The sequence below is a fragment of the Kogia breviceps genome, chromosome 5 (genome assembly GCF_026419965.1).
Source record: "Kogia breviceps isolate mKogBre1 chromosome 5, mKogBre1 haplotype 1, whole genome shotgun sequence".
Classification (NCBI taxonomy): domain Eukaryota; kingdom Metazoa; phylum Chordata; class Mammalia; order Artiodactyla; family Physeteridae; genus Kogia; species Kogia breviceps.
This window is the reverse complement of record NC_081314.1, coordinates 138,568,658-138,583,901: the sequence shown is the minus strand read 5'-3', so window position 1 is coordinate 138,583,901 and position 15,244 is coordinate 138,568,658. Positions and strand designations below refer to the sequence as shown.

General features: G+C 40.0%; 1 protein-coding gene across 6 annotated transcripts in view; it reads right to left on the bottom strand.

The window, feature by feature from the left end:
* ITSN1 (intersectin 1) overlaps nt 1–15,244 on the bottom strand; it is a 227,602-nt gene that overhangs the window by 152,036 nt on the left and 60,322 nt on the right. For all 6 annotated transcript variants that reach the window (XM_059064443.2, XM_067035034.1, XM_059064441.2 and 3 more), the window contains exon 5: nt 6,466–6,626. In XM_059064443.2, the coding sequence (XP_058920426.1) occupies nt 6,466–6,626 (161 nt within the window). The remainder of the gene's footprint in view (nt 1–6,465; nt 6,627–15,244) is intronic.

The following is a 15,244-nucleotide window of genomic DNA, read 5'->3' as shown; positions in this document are numbered from 1 at the left end:
ACTTCGTTAACCTAAGTAAAGAGGAAAACTGAGGCAAACTTGAATTACCAGAAGTTGAGTTTATGCAGGAATAGCAGAAGAACTGCATTTCTGATATGACCTTTTTTTTTGGGGGGGGGGGCACCGCTCGGCATGTGGGATCTTAGTTCCCCAACCAGGGATCGACCCTGCACCCCCTGCGTTGGAAGCGTGTAATCTTAACCACTGGACTGCCAGGGAAGTCCCAAGAATTGCAATTCTGGACACGCCAACTGCGGCAAGCTACAAGTGAGTCCTCTGAGGCTTTAGGGTGGGCTGGATTTATGGGCAAGGATCACAAAGAGGAGGGAATGCAATTAGAGTCCAAGCAGCAAGTTCATTGGCTTGAGGAGGAGAAGAGACACTTGCAGGATGTTCATTAGTCAAGGGATCAGTTTCGATTTTCTATAAATGCCTGACCAGTCCCTTGGTCCTTAAGTTTCATTTTCCTGAGGACCCATGTATGAGATTCTCCATTTTATATCCTCTGGTTCCATTTAAGATTGAAATCTTCTCACTTCTCTCTAAGATACCGCGGGGCTTTCAATGCCATCCGCACCCAAACTCACCCGGAACTGACGGATCCCTCCTGAGTTGCAGACATACAGATTCACCTTCCTCCTTCACATCTGGACTTGGAAATCAGCGAGGCCCCTCAAACTTGAAATGGTCAAAATCTGATTTATTTTTTTCTCCAGGATACAGGATATCATGAATCTAATTCTACCCTATCTTCCACATTTATTATCACCACCCAGATCTAAATTACCATAATCTCTTGCCTATGGAAAAAGCCTCCTTACTGATTTCCCTGATTTTCCTCTTGTTCCCCTGCAATCCAGTCTTCAGATAACACAAATGACAAAACAACAAACAAAAAATAACAACAACAAAGAAACAAAAATAATCTTCAGATAACACAGATTTTTTTTTTTTTTCCCTAAGTGTCTATCAACCATGTCACACCCCTGCTTAAAAGCTTTCAACTGCACTTAGAAAATAATGCTAACTCTTTAGTGGTTTTATCAGGCCCCAAACCACCTGGCTCCTGCCTTACCTCCCTGACCTTAAGGCCTAAGGATACTTCAGCTACAAGGGAAGTATCTCATCTTTGTTCCTCCCACACACCAAGCTTTGCCTTAGGACCTGTTGCTTTTGCCTGGTCTTCTCCCCTCACGAGGCTCTCATGCCTAAGTCAGCTCAAAAGTTATCTCCTCAGAAAATTCTCCCCTATTCTCCCCTAACCACCGGGTCCTATTTGTCTCTATCATATTACCCCAGTTTTTTGTTTTTTGGGGTTTTTTTTGCGGTACACGGGCCTCTCACTGCTGTGGCCTCTCCCGTTGCGGAGCACAGGCTCAGCGGCCATGGCTCACGGGCCCAGCCGCTCTGCGGCATGTGGGATCTTCCCGGACCGGGGCACGAACCTGCGTGCCCTGCATCGGCAGGTGGACTCTCAAACACTGCGCCACCAGGGAAGCCCAACCCCATTTTATGGAATTATTTGTCTATTTGTTTGCTTCCCCCAACTAGTCAACAAGCTCCATAGCAACAGGAGCCATGATGTCTTGCTCACCACCATCTTCCCAGCAACTAGGACACACAATCAGGGCTTAAAAATATTGATAGGTTTGACTTAATAAAACCATGAACTCTGGCAAAAACAAAAACAACAACTTCCCCTGAAAGGGTTGAGTCCAGAGTAAAAGAAGAACGATGCTGTGTGCAAATACACTGAAGGAAGAAGGCACGAGGCCATACTCACAGAAAGTCCTTAAACACAGTTGGGTACCCTTAGGCAAATCACAATATCACTGCACCCCATTTTCCTCTTCTTAACAAAAATGATTATTCAACCCCTAGCCAGTCTTAAGTCCACAGTGTGTTAACATTTGCATTAACCTTGGAAGAGTGACGATGCCCCATGTCACCCTCATGATTTGGCGATAAGGAAGGTGGGAAGAGAGTAGGAAATAAGGAAACCAAGAGCCTTTAGGAAAAGTGAGTTTGAACAGGCTCTGCCTCCCTTTCAGAAACATGGTCTCAAGCAAACGGTTCAATTTCTTGGAATCTCAGGTCTCTCGTTTGTATAAGAGAGCCAATAATCTCTGCACACTTTTAGGGTCACTGCTGTGACCAGATAAAATACTATATGTAAAGACAGACCACAGGGCTAGGAAACCCATGGTCAGATAATGTCTAATATTAATTAGAAAATAATGATAATAGTAATAAATTATGTTCTCAAGTAGCCAGAGAAGTATAAGAAAAAAAAAATTACCTCGGCAAAGGCCAGATCTTTGAATAAACTTGGGTAAAGTGGATTAAGACCAGGTACTTTTAACTTCTCTTCATTTTCTGTAATTCCCTCATGATTTATCTTCTAGAAATCAGCTTACTGAGAAGGGTGACGTGACGAGAATGAGGGGAGGGAAAGCAGTGGAGAAGCCAGGGGGAAGAGCTAAGGTCTGACTGGCAGGAGGGCAGCTAAGAAATCCCGGCTTCCCTTAGAGGCCAGGGCAGGTTACTCAGCTGACTGTAAAACCCTCTGGGCAGTGAGGCCACCCCTCCTGAAAATAAATCGGCAATATCCCAAGAGTTGAAATTCCTATAGCAGGATGGAATAAGAGGAGACATATTACATGTCAGAGGAAGAATTACTGACACCCGGGCTTCAGGGAAAAAGAGCCAATGGGATGTCTGTGGTTATCTGACCCTTTCTCCACTCCGAGGTTTCTTCTTGCAGCCCCGGAAGGGAGGCCAAAAGAAAACCAAACACCCTTTAGCTGTTTTGGGTTTCAACCAAACGCTGGCTACAGGGCCCTTCAGAGATTCAGAGTAACTTCCACTTTTAAATAAGCTGGTTAACTGAGGACTAGGAACCGTGAACACACGATGGACAAGATCAACAGGGGCCCTGGTCCCTGGGAGCCTATGGCGCTGCTCACCTCTGCTCTTCCTAGACTTTGCTCTCACGTGACTTCCTGAGTTTTCCTTCTTCTCTTGGATCACCGTCCTACTTGCCTAACCCAAAACCTGTACCTTTCCCCTTAAAATATCCAGACTTCCGGCTCAACCTCACCAAAAGAAAGGCAATGCATAGTTTGTTTGTTTTAAATAGTGAACCTATTAAGTAAAAGCATAGCTTTCATTTATCTCAGCTTATCATTAATTGTATCAGAGACAACATGAATGACTACTGACTGTCCCCTCCCAAACCTCCTTCACTTTACTCCCTCTGTCATCAGATGTATCAGGATGAAGAGAGAGAAGGAAACTCTATCCACAATATTTGTGTTTTGTTTAAACTGTCTAAGAACTTTCCCATGAATCAGATGTTGGATCTGATTACTGTAATCTTTAAATCAACCTAAATAATTAAAGTCTAGGGTGAGAACAGAGAAGAAATCAGAACTGTTGGTGATCTTAGCTGACTAATTACCGTTTAATTTTTAAGAAAAACATCTGACTAAAAGACAGCTTTTTATGGAATTATGTTTTAAATTGGGATAATAATGTTATTTTTTCCCCCTGTGGCATTTTGTTCTAAGAAATAACTTAGGACTTCCCTGGCAGTCCAGTGGTTAAGACTCGGGACTTCCAATGCAGGGGGTGAGGGTTCAATCCCTGGTCGAGGAACTAAGATCCCATGTGCTACGTGGTGTGGCAAAAAAAACCAAACTTAATATGGCCAATTGCCTCAGTACTGTGAATAAAATACATATTTCTTAATACCATAAAGAAAAGGAGCACAAGGAAACACAAAGATGCTCTCTGGAAACACAAAACCTTTCAAAAGGAAGTATGTGACAATGTGAAAGGTCAAGAATCCAATAAGAGCAAGCAAGAAACAGAAGATGCAGCAGGACACTGCAGGTTTGTTCCTTCTTCCCCTGACAATCTGCACCTTTGATTTCATTTGTTGTTGTTGTTGTTCTGTAAGAATTTAATGTGTAAACAAATACAGAAAAATAAGCATTACAGCAACAAAACAGATTTGCATCTTACATAGAAATTTTAAAGACACTTCACCAACAAGTATGAGGTTAATCTCTGTATTGAAGCTTACCTTCTTATAGAACAATTTAGCAGTCTCTGAGATTTTAAGCCAGAAAAACAAGATTCATGCCGGTAAAGCAACCTGCAAATACCTTCTGTCTGTTCTCACAATTAGTCTACTTTAAACATAAAAAGACCTTCCAAAGGAGGAAGAGATTGCACTTAACGGAGATTGCTGGGACCTCCCCAGGAAATCCTTGCCCTTAGGAGATGCTTTACCATCTGCAGGACTCAAATGGTGGCAACAAACTGAAAGCCAGGAAAAGATTCCTGTAGCTTTGGTGTATTTGCCCAATTTAAGTGTTACCTTCAGATGTATAATAAAGCAAGTAAACAGAACCATAAAGATAAGCTTTCTATAAATTAAATGGTATTTGGCTATAGTATTAAGGAGGTGAGAGAATAAGAAACTTATGTTAATTATCAATCCTAAATGACTACTTGGCCCATTGCAACTGAAAACTGAGGACTCTAAGTACGGCAGATTGCTAATACTTTAGAGTGTTTTATTCGTGTTTTCCATTTAGAATTCTTAAAATTTTTGATAAGCTCCTTTAACTGAGAAATAACACAGGATCAATACAATACTGAACTGATAATGGCCCTCATACCCATAGTGAATTATCTGAGGAAATATTACAATTGAAAGTGGTCTTTTTCCTGAGAAAGCCATGTTACAAAATGGCACAAGACAATGCACATTTTCTCCAATTTTTCCCACCAGAAAATAAAGATGGGAAAATCAGATTATATTTTATGAGGAAAACATGTTTGTTTCTCAAAACTGTTTTCAATCACTTTTCCATCTACAATTTTTTAAAGGGTGAGAACCAAATTTAAATTAAGAATGATCATTTCTACAAGGTGAGAGAATGAATATATATGGTTAACTTTGTACTTTATACTAAAGTGAAGAAACTAAGGCACAGAAAAGTTAATCAAGCTCAATTTCAAGGTTGAGTTTAATAGTAAAGGTAGAAATAGAATCTAGGGCTCTGATTCTCAGGTTAGAGGGTAATGGGTGGTATCTTCCCAAGAGGGAAAAATTTATTTCTTTTGGTGGGTAATGTTCATAAATCATTTTAAAAATATATAATATGAATTTCCTTTTAAATCTTTGGCATATGTGAGTCACTGGAGGCTGAAGTTTATAGATATCCTCTCCCCCACCCCAATACAAAAAGGCAGGGGAGCTAGTTTTTAAATGAATCAAAAAAGATTAATCTTGAATGGATAAAGAAGATGTGGCACATATATACAATGGAATATTACTCAGCCATAAAAAGAAAGGAAATTGAGTCATTTGTAGTGAGGTGGATGGATCTAGAGTCTGTCATACAGAGTGAAGGAAGTCAGAAAGAGAAAAACAAATACCGTATGCTAACACATATATATGGAATCTTAAAAAAAAAAAGGGGGTTATGAAGAACCTAGGGGCAGAACAGGAATAAAGACACAGATGCAGAGAATGGACTTGAGGACATGGGGAGGGGGAAGGGTAAGCTGGAGTGAAGTGAGAGAGTGGCATGGACATATATACACTACCAAATGTAAAATAGATAGCTAGTGGGAAGCAGCCACATAGCACAGGGAGATCAGCTCGGTGCTTTGTGACCACCCAGTGGGGTGGGATAGGGAGGGTGGGAGGGAGATGCAGCTGGGAGGGAGATGCAGCTGGGAGGGAGATGCAAGAGGGAGGAGATATGGGGATATATGTATATGTATATGTATAGCTGATTCACTTTGTTATAAAGCAGAAACTAACACACCATTGTAAAGCAATTATACTCCAATAAAGATGTTTTTTCTAAAAAAAAAAGATTAATCTTAATTTCAAAGTGACCTGAGTTTTATTCTGCATTGTTATAGAAATCAGTTGGATAGCTGAGTCCTGTGAAACGTAACAGAGGGCCCTACACCTCACAGATTACACACACATACATCCTGCAATGAGATTTATATGACTAGAACTTAGTCCACATATTTATAAAGTACAAAATTAAATCTCAGTCTAATTTTTCATAAGCCAATGACTCAAAGATATCAAACTTGTTACAGTGGGATGATTAATTCATATATTGTATGGTATGGAGTTAGCCCCCAATTCAGGTATTTTGAATATTCACCCCAGGCCTTTGTATTGGTTGAGATGTAAGCTGTGAAATTTATTTACTTGCTTTCATTTTGATCACTCTCATCCCAGGGTTAGAATGTGACCGTGCTTCTTCCCTTCATCATTATCTTTTTGCACAGGACCATCATTTTTCAGACAGAATACCTCCTAGAATTTCACAGTGCTACAAACTGAGAGGGGAGGGTGGGAGAAGGGAAATATTTATTTTAAAAACATGTAATGAAATATAGGAACCAATTCCTTTTCAGACTCACCAAACGCTGGTGCACTAGAAATAGCAACTGGCTGCTGTTTCATGACAGGGGGAAGTGCGGAGGGGAGCTGATATCCTTGTAACTTCAGTTTGATGAGTTTCATAGCTATGGAAAACTCCACTTGATCCATTCTTCCATCATTATTCATATCAGCGAGCGCCCTGCAAACCAACAGCATGAGCTTAGAATGACTGTGACCTTAAAAGAACCTTTCCCAAACCACCACTCCCATCCACACAAAGACTAAATAATCAGCTCCCTTGGTCCCTGGGAAAATGAAACAAAACAAAACTTGTTTACCAAGCTGTAGGGAAAAACTGACAAGGTTTTATATAAATATGAAATATGTTTTATTGTGCTACTCTTTACTTTTATGATACACAAGGTAATTTTCAGTCTGAATGTCAGGATATATACCATGGACATCAAATGGGGTTTCTTTTTGGAGTGATAAAAATGTTCTAAACTGGGTAGTGGTGATGGCTGCACAGTTCTGGAAAGACTAAAAACCAATGAACTATACACTTTAAAACTGTAACTTTTGTTATGTGAATTATGTGACAATAAAGCTTTTAGGAGGAAAAAAGTATTTAGAAACAGAGTTTATTTCTAGATACTTGATTAGATTGCATCAACTCCTCTGTGGGGTTCTACAAACCTCACCATGGGGCTGTGACATACTATACTCTACTGTATGATAAAGCTAGGGTACTTTCAAAGCTCTGGAATTCATGAAATGACCTTACAAATGCACTTACTATTTGAAAGTGGTACTCAAACAAATGGTCAAGTCAACTTCCAATGAGTTATTATGTTAAGCATTTCTCTCAAATAAGAGTAAGAAAAAGGAAGAAAGGGGTTTGTACTTGTAACTGGAAACTACATTTCTGCTAACTGAAACTGTGTATATTCATGATTTAACCTCTTCTGCACAAAAAATGTTCATTCAGATTTCATTTGTTGAAGTCTAGATTTTAAGGGCATAAGGATTTATTTTTTAAACCTTTTTTAAGAAAAGTTTTATCTGAAACTTCAAATGTTAAGACCAGCTACTCCAATTACAAAGCCATCATTGGCCATGTTTTAAATGAGCCACATAAAGATTGTGTCCGCAAGGGCTTCCCTGGTGGCGCAGTGGTTGAGAATCCGCCTGCAGATGCAGGGGACACGGGTTCGTGCCCCGGTCCGGGAAGATCCCACGTGCCGCAGAGCGTCTGGGCCCGTGAGCCATGGCCGCTGCGCCTGCGCGTCCGGAGCCTGTGCTCCGCAACGGGAGGGGCCGCGGCGGTGAGAGGCCCGCGTACCGCAAAAAAAAAAAAAAAAAAAAAAGATGTAAAAAAGGGTACAAATGAACTTATCTACAAAACAGAAATAGAGTCACAGATGTAGAAAACAAAGTTATGGTTACCAGGGCCTAAGGGCGGGGGGAGTGATAAACTGGAAGACTGAGATTGACACATATACACTACTATATATAAAACAGATAACTAATAAGGACCTACTGTATAGCACAGAGAACGCTACTCAATACTCTGTAATGGCCTATATGGAGAAAGAATCTAAAAAAGAGTGGATATATTTATATGTATAACTGATTCACTTTGCTGTACACCTGTAAATCAACTATACTCCAATAAAAATTAAAAAAAAAACTTGTTTGACCATTCACAGATGTTTCTTTTTCCCTATGAACTTCTAATTTATCTATTCTACAAACAACTCTAATGAAAATCAAGATGGAGCTGCATTAGATACATGAATTTTTAGAGAACTGACATTTTTACGATAGTTTGTTCAAAGAAAATAGTATGTCCAGTTCTACTGATATTTCCTTTAATAAGAGTATATCACTTCCTTCATATAAGTAACTACTTTTCTTGTTAAATGTGTTCTTAGGAATTTTATCATTTCTGTCACTCTTTTAAATAGAACATGTCCCCCATTTCCATATTTAGGTGCTTATTTCAAGCACAGAGACGAATTTTGCTTTTAATAATCATTTATGCTGGGTGTATTGAGCAATCGTATCAAACTTCTGTGAATCTTACACAATCACATAACTAGCAAAAAAGAGAGTTAACTTTCGTTTCCAATGTTTATACCATTCCTTCTTTTTGTAAAAAATAAATATTTATTTACTTCTATTTATTTGGTTGCGCCAGGTCTTAGTTGTGGCACGTGGGATCTAGTTCCCTGACCTGGGATCAAACCTGGGCCCCCTACATTGGGAGCTCAGTCTTAACCACTGCGCCACCAGGGAAGTCCCCACCATCCCTCTTTCTTATTGGTCTTACTGCCTCTATGACATTACTAAGTGAGCATCCCTGCTTAGTTTTGAGTTTAAATTAAAAGGTTAAAAAAAAAATGACTACAGTGTTTCATTGTTTAGAATAATATTTGGTACTGATTTTTAGAAAGTAAACTGACACATTTAAGCAGTTCCCTTTTCTACTTATTAGAAATGGTTACTATACTTTTTATCAAATTCTTAGTCAGCATCTGCTGATCTGATCCCACATTTTCTTTTTCCTTTTATCTCCTGATATAATAATGTTGAGGGAATTCCTTGATTCTGAACCAATCTTGCACCCCGGCATAAACTCAAGTTGGTCACAGTTTTTGTACATTGTGGAATTCTACTTGCTAAGATATTGTTTTGATTTTCTGTGTCTATGATCATAATTGAGACTGGTCTCTGGCTGCTTTATTTTTGTACTGTTTTTCAGGTCTTATAAAGGAAGCTAAATCAATAAAATGAAATGGTGAGCTTTCTTTCTTTTACCAATTTTTTTTTTTTTTTTTTCGCGTCACCATGCAGCCCGCGAGATTTTAGTTACCCAACCAGGGGTCGGTGCCCCCTGCAGTGTAAGCACCAAATCTTAACCACTGGACCGCCAGGGACATCCCCCAAATATTTTTTAAAAGATATTCAGCTATTTCAAATGGTTTTCATGGATAAAATAAAAGCTCCCAACAATCAACACTGACGCGCACACTGAAAAAAAAAAAAAAAATCAGGCAGATAGATTCCCACTCCCTATTCCCCACACTACTGTCCCCAAAATACGTTTTCTAGAGAGAAACAAAAATACCCAGTGTGGGATAATGAGTGGGTTATGAGAGAAGAGACTTTCTAGTAACGGTTTAATTAGGAGAAGCCTCAACAGGAGAGGAGAGGAAACACATAATGCTCAGGTTCTACACATCCACCAAAATTCCAAAACTTTTTTGACAATTTTGTGTGACCTTTTTAAAAAAATTCTTTTGCTCAACTAACAGAATATAACTGTTGGGACTCCTTTGTAGTAAAAACTCAAAGGTCTTTTAGAACTATAGCAGTTACTCCTACAAAGCTCAACTCTCCCCACCCCCTCCTAATATACTGGAATAGATTTGGAATTCTATTTCTCAAATCTTCTCTGCAAAATACGATTTCAGCTCTGCTGTCCAGTTCATCTCTTATTTATAGTTATTTCTCAGTTTACTCATTCCTTTTTTTTTTAATGAAAGGGTTTTTTTTAATTTATTTTTAAAATTTATTTATTTTTGGCTGCGTTGGGTGTTCATTGCCGCGCATGGGCTTTCTCTAGTTGCAGCAAGCCGGGGCTACTCTTCGTTGCGGTGAGTGGGTTTCTCATTGTGGTAGCTTCTCTTGTTGCAGAGCATGGGCTCTAGGCGTGCGGGCTTCAGTAGTTGTGGCACGTGTGCTCAGTAGTGGTGGCTTGCAGGCTGTAGAGCACAGGCTCAGTAGTTGTGGCGCACGAGCTTAGTTGCTCCGCAGTATATGGGATCTTCCCAGACTAGGGCTCGAACCCGTGTCCCCTGCATTGGCAGGCGGATTCTTAACCACTGTGCCACCAGGGAAGCCCAGTTTACTCATTTCTAATAATCTCCCCAAAAGACTAACTAAAAGTCTAAGGATCCTGAAATTAAATTCACAAAACTTCCAAAGTTAAAAAGAAAGTATGATAAAAAATATTTTTAAAAATAAAAAATAAGACAAACAATAGCTATTTATGACTCCTGAAAACAAACTGATCTTAAATACAATGTTTAGTCTGATATTAAAATCTATATATAAGGACTGCCCTGGTGGTGCAGCAGTTAAGAATCCACCACCTGCCAATGCAGGGAACACAGGATCAAGCCCTGTTCCGGGAAGATCCCACATGCCTCGGAGCAACTAAGCCTGTGCGCCACAACTACTGAGCCTGCGCTCTAGAGCCCGTGAGCCACAACTACTGAGCCCATGCGCCACAACTACTGAAGCCTGCACACCTAAAGTCTGTGCTCTTCAGCAAGAGAAGCCACCGCAATGAGAAGCCTGCGCCCTGCAACGAAGAGTAGCCCCTGCTCGCTGCTACTAGAGAAAGCCCACAGGCAGCTATGAAGACCCAATGCAGCCAAAAATAAATAAATTTTTTTAAAAAAACTATATATAACAACAGGCATGGCTGAGATGAGGAAAGGTCCACGAGTATGCTGAATACTAAGGGTAAGTTTTCTGTTTGATTTGTACAAATAAACCACATAGCGCTCTTATATACTGTCAGTGGGAAAAAGTGCTTCAACTCCAAGAGTAGGAAAATCTGGCCACACCTACAGAACTACATATGCATTTACTCTTTGACACAGTGATTCAATCCTAGGAATTCACCCTGAAGATACACTTCCAACAATACAAAAATACATGCTTTAACTCACTCTTTGTTGCATTATCTGTAATTGCAAAATATTAGAAATAAGCCAAATGCAGAAAACACAGGATATTAGTTGAATAAACTATGGTATATCTTCAACAATAAGTATTATATAACTGTAAAAAGAAAATGAGGAAGATCTCTATGGAATGTTATGAGTGATTTCTAGGATACATTGTTAAGTGAGAAAAGCAAAGAACAAAAGAACACTTATAGGAGGTTACTTTCAAAGTAGAAGGAAGAGGAAATAATTTAAATATAAATTTGCACACATATTATGGACATGCTTTTTCCCCACAGAAATAAAGAAAGGATAATAAGAAGCTAATAAAATAAGTGGGAATGGGATGAAACAATAGGACAGCAAGTTACACTTCTCTGAGTTCACACTTTTGTAGAGTTTAGCTTTTGGAATCTTGTTAATGTGTTACATATTCAAAACATAAAATAAGTTCACAAAGATGAGAGCAGATCCTTAAGCTAAATAAAAACAAAAACATATAAACCAAGGAGGGGGCAATAAATTGGGAGACTGGAATTGACATGTACACACTACTACATATAAAATAGATAACTAATAAGGACCTACTGTATAGCATGGGGAACTCTACTCAGTACACTGTAATGACCTATATGGGAAAAGAATCTAAAAAAGAGTGGCTATATGTATATGTATAACTGATACACTTTTCTGTACACCTGAAACTAACACAACATTGTAAATCAACTATACTCCAATAAAAATTAATTAAAAACAAAAAAACAAGCAAAAAACCCAAATCAACCTAATAGTGTTTTAAATAAGTAACATGTCCACATAGGAAGAAGGGAAAAAGACTAATCTAAATAACTTCTGAACACAGTACTTCATATATCCTCAGGCTATAAACAAAAGAACTATGAAGTAACCTTGAACACCACTGAATAGGTTTGTTGTTTGTGGTGGATAGGAGTGTAGAAATTCTGAAACTCCCTTGTTTGTATCATAGGATTCAGGGAAAAAAGGCGGGCCTCCTCTCATTCACTACACCAGAACTGAAGCCCACAGATTCCTTTAGGAGCCTACTTCATCCACAAAGGCTCATCACAGGCTGCTCACCTCCCACTGTGCAGATTAACCTGGCCCAGTCACTCACTCATCTGTTTGTTTATTCATCCAAAGTTTTTTTTTTTTTTTTTTTTTTTTTGCCGACTGAACCTGGACCACCGCAGTGAAAGCACGGAGTCCTAACCACTGGACCACCAGGGATTTCTCCAACAGATATTTTTGAACAGGTCACCTACTAAGGTCTCTATCCAGGAACTAGGCTTACAACTAAGAAAAAGACAGGCAAGGTTCCTGCCCTCAGAGCTTGTTTCAGTGCAAGCAGACATTCAACAAGAAAACTAGTCAGATTGTTCGAGCCCTGCTCCAGGAAGATCCCACATGCCGCAGAGCAACTAAGCCCGTGCACCACAATTACTGAGCCTGCGCTCTACAGTCTGCAATGAGCCCATGTGCCACAACTACTGAAGCCCGTGCGCCTAGAGCCCGTGCTCCACAAGAGAAGCCACCACGAGAAGCCCGCGTGCTGCAACGAAGAGTAGCCCCCGCTCGCCGCAACTAGAGAAAGCCAGCGCACAGCAAGGAAGACACAACGCTGCCAAAAATAAATAAATAAAATAAATAAATTTATTTTTTAAAAAAAGAAAGAAAGCAAGGTGATGGGAAAGAGAAGATGCTCTTAGAAGCAGGTGGGGAGAGGGAACTGCTTTAGACTAGTGGTCAGGAAGCCCTTCTCTGGGGAGGTGAACCAAAACCTGAAGGGTAATCGGCCAAATATGTGAGGATCTAGAAGAGCTGCATGATAGGAAGAGAAAATGCCAAGTGCAATGACCCTGAGGCCAAAAGAACCCATTTAAAGATAGAAAAAAGGTCAGTGAAACCAGAGTGCAAAAACTGAGGAAGGGAGTGGTACAGGGAAAAAGCAGGAGCCAGATCATATTGGGCCTTGTGGCCTTGGTCACAACTTTGGGTTTTCTTCTCAATGCAGAGTTTTAAACGGATTTACTTTTCCAAAAGATTGTTGGGGTGCTGTTTTGAGAATGGAATCTAAACAGGCAAGTGTGAGAGACTCCAGTCAGAATGCTCGAATAGTGGGCCCAGCTATTAGGCCCACTATGACAAATTAGGATGGTAGTAAAGGATACAGAGAGAAATGGCCAGAATGGGGATACAGTCTGTAAATGGAGTCAAAAGTACGTACTGATGGATTGGTTGTGTAGGGTAAGGAAAAGAGAGGAATCAGGCATGGCTTCCAGCAGCCGGGTAGATGCCCAATGCCATGAACTGAGACGGTGAAGACTCAGGAATGTCCAGGATGACTTTTTGGGGGGGTAAATGACTTTGGCAAACTGATCTTGCTGGGGGCTGAAGGCCCTCCTGACATATGCTCAGTGGTATCCTAAGATAGCATCCAAAGGTGTCACACAGGTGTTTGCCTTGGCCCCTGCCCCATCCTTGACCCAGATCACCAAGCTGTTCTAATTTCTGCCCTTATGCCGCTGGCTTCCCCCTCCTCTCAGGGCCCATTTCTAGGTGGTGCTCCCTCTCTTCCCCTCATTTCTCTCCTTAAGAGCGTCTAATCCCCATTTCTGTGGCCCCTACCTACTGCCTCTGATTCCAAAGTCCTCATTCCACCTCCGCTTTCCTCTGCCTTCAAGGCTCTTGTCCATTGCCCTCTGCTCTCCTCTTCTCTGTCTCCACACCAGACCAAGGTTGCAACAATATTAAGCATTTAAGCTGCCAAAAGGATATAGGATATTGGCCCTGTTCCTTCCAGTTCCTTATTAGCAAGAAAATTTCTAGGAAGGTGTATCATCTTTGGCCACAGTTATAATTTGGCATTACACACACTGACCTGACTCCATTCTGAGGGAGAATTCAAATTTTCCGGTATTCTTAATTGGAAACTGGATGGGAGAGATAGGTAGTTCCAGAGTATTCGTAGGCTATAGTTCCAAAGCTCATAAATTAATTAACTGGAATATAATTTCTACATGGATTCCAACAGATATTTCCCAGCTGTGCACATCACTCATACTTTTGAATGGAGGTCCAGAGCAAAGAAAGTAAGGCCCAGAGAGAAAGAGAAACTAGAAAAAGGTCCTAATTCTCAATCCAAAATTTTCATCTTCCCCAGAGGAATGACAACGGGACTGCCTAAAACTTTAGACTCAAACCCACTCCTCTCTCTACCAAAAGGGGCAATAGACTTTCCCTGTGATCCCATCAGAAAAGCCACATGAGAACACAAGATTAGCATGAGAGATAGGGAGGGAAAACTATTTCATTAGGTCAGCTGTTATTTATAAATTTAAGAACCGAAATTTGAAGAGGTGAAGTATTGCTCAAGCTTACAAAGTGAAGAAGCATCAGAGCTGGTGCCAAAAGACAGATGTTCCTCACACTCTGCACCACACCATTCCAGCATCTTAGCAGGACATCTGTGGCTCGAGAAATTTCCAACAACTTTTCAGAGATATTGCTTTTGGGAAAAGATTCCTAGAGGTGTGTTTCATTTTGTTTTTTTTTTCCCCAATAGCAATTCTTGATGAAAGTAAAATATGCCATCACAAATGTATTTAACAAAATGTCAGAAAAAAATTAAAGACAAGGAACACTTTTGATTTAACCTAAGTCTGCAGACTCATTATCTTCACTGTTAAAAAATTTTCACAATGAAAAGAATAAGTTGGTAAAAATGACTTTGGTACACTCTGGTTAAAAAAAAGACAAAAAACCCCCCCAAAAAAACGGTTTTGAAAATTAACTGTCTTAATTGAAAGAACTGAAACTTACTAAATAATACTCTTTTTTTCTCCATTTTTCTCCATTACACTTACTAACGTGCTCTTATTGACCATCTCCTTCCACTGGATTGCAATTTCGATGAAAGCACAAATTCTGTCAGTTTTGTTCACAGCTGTATTCCCAGCACCTACAACAGGCACAGGCCCATAGCAGACATCTGATAAATATTTTTCCATTGAATGAACAAATGTTAAGTGAGATTTCCTTGCAGCAGAGAATTCATTAC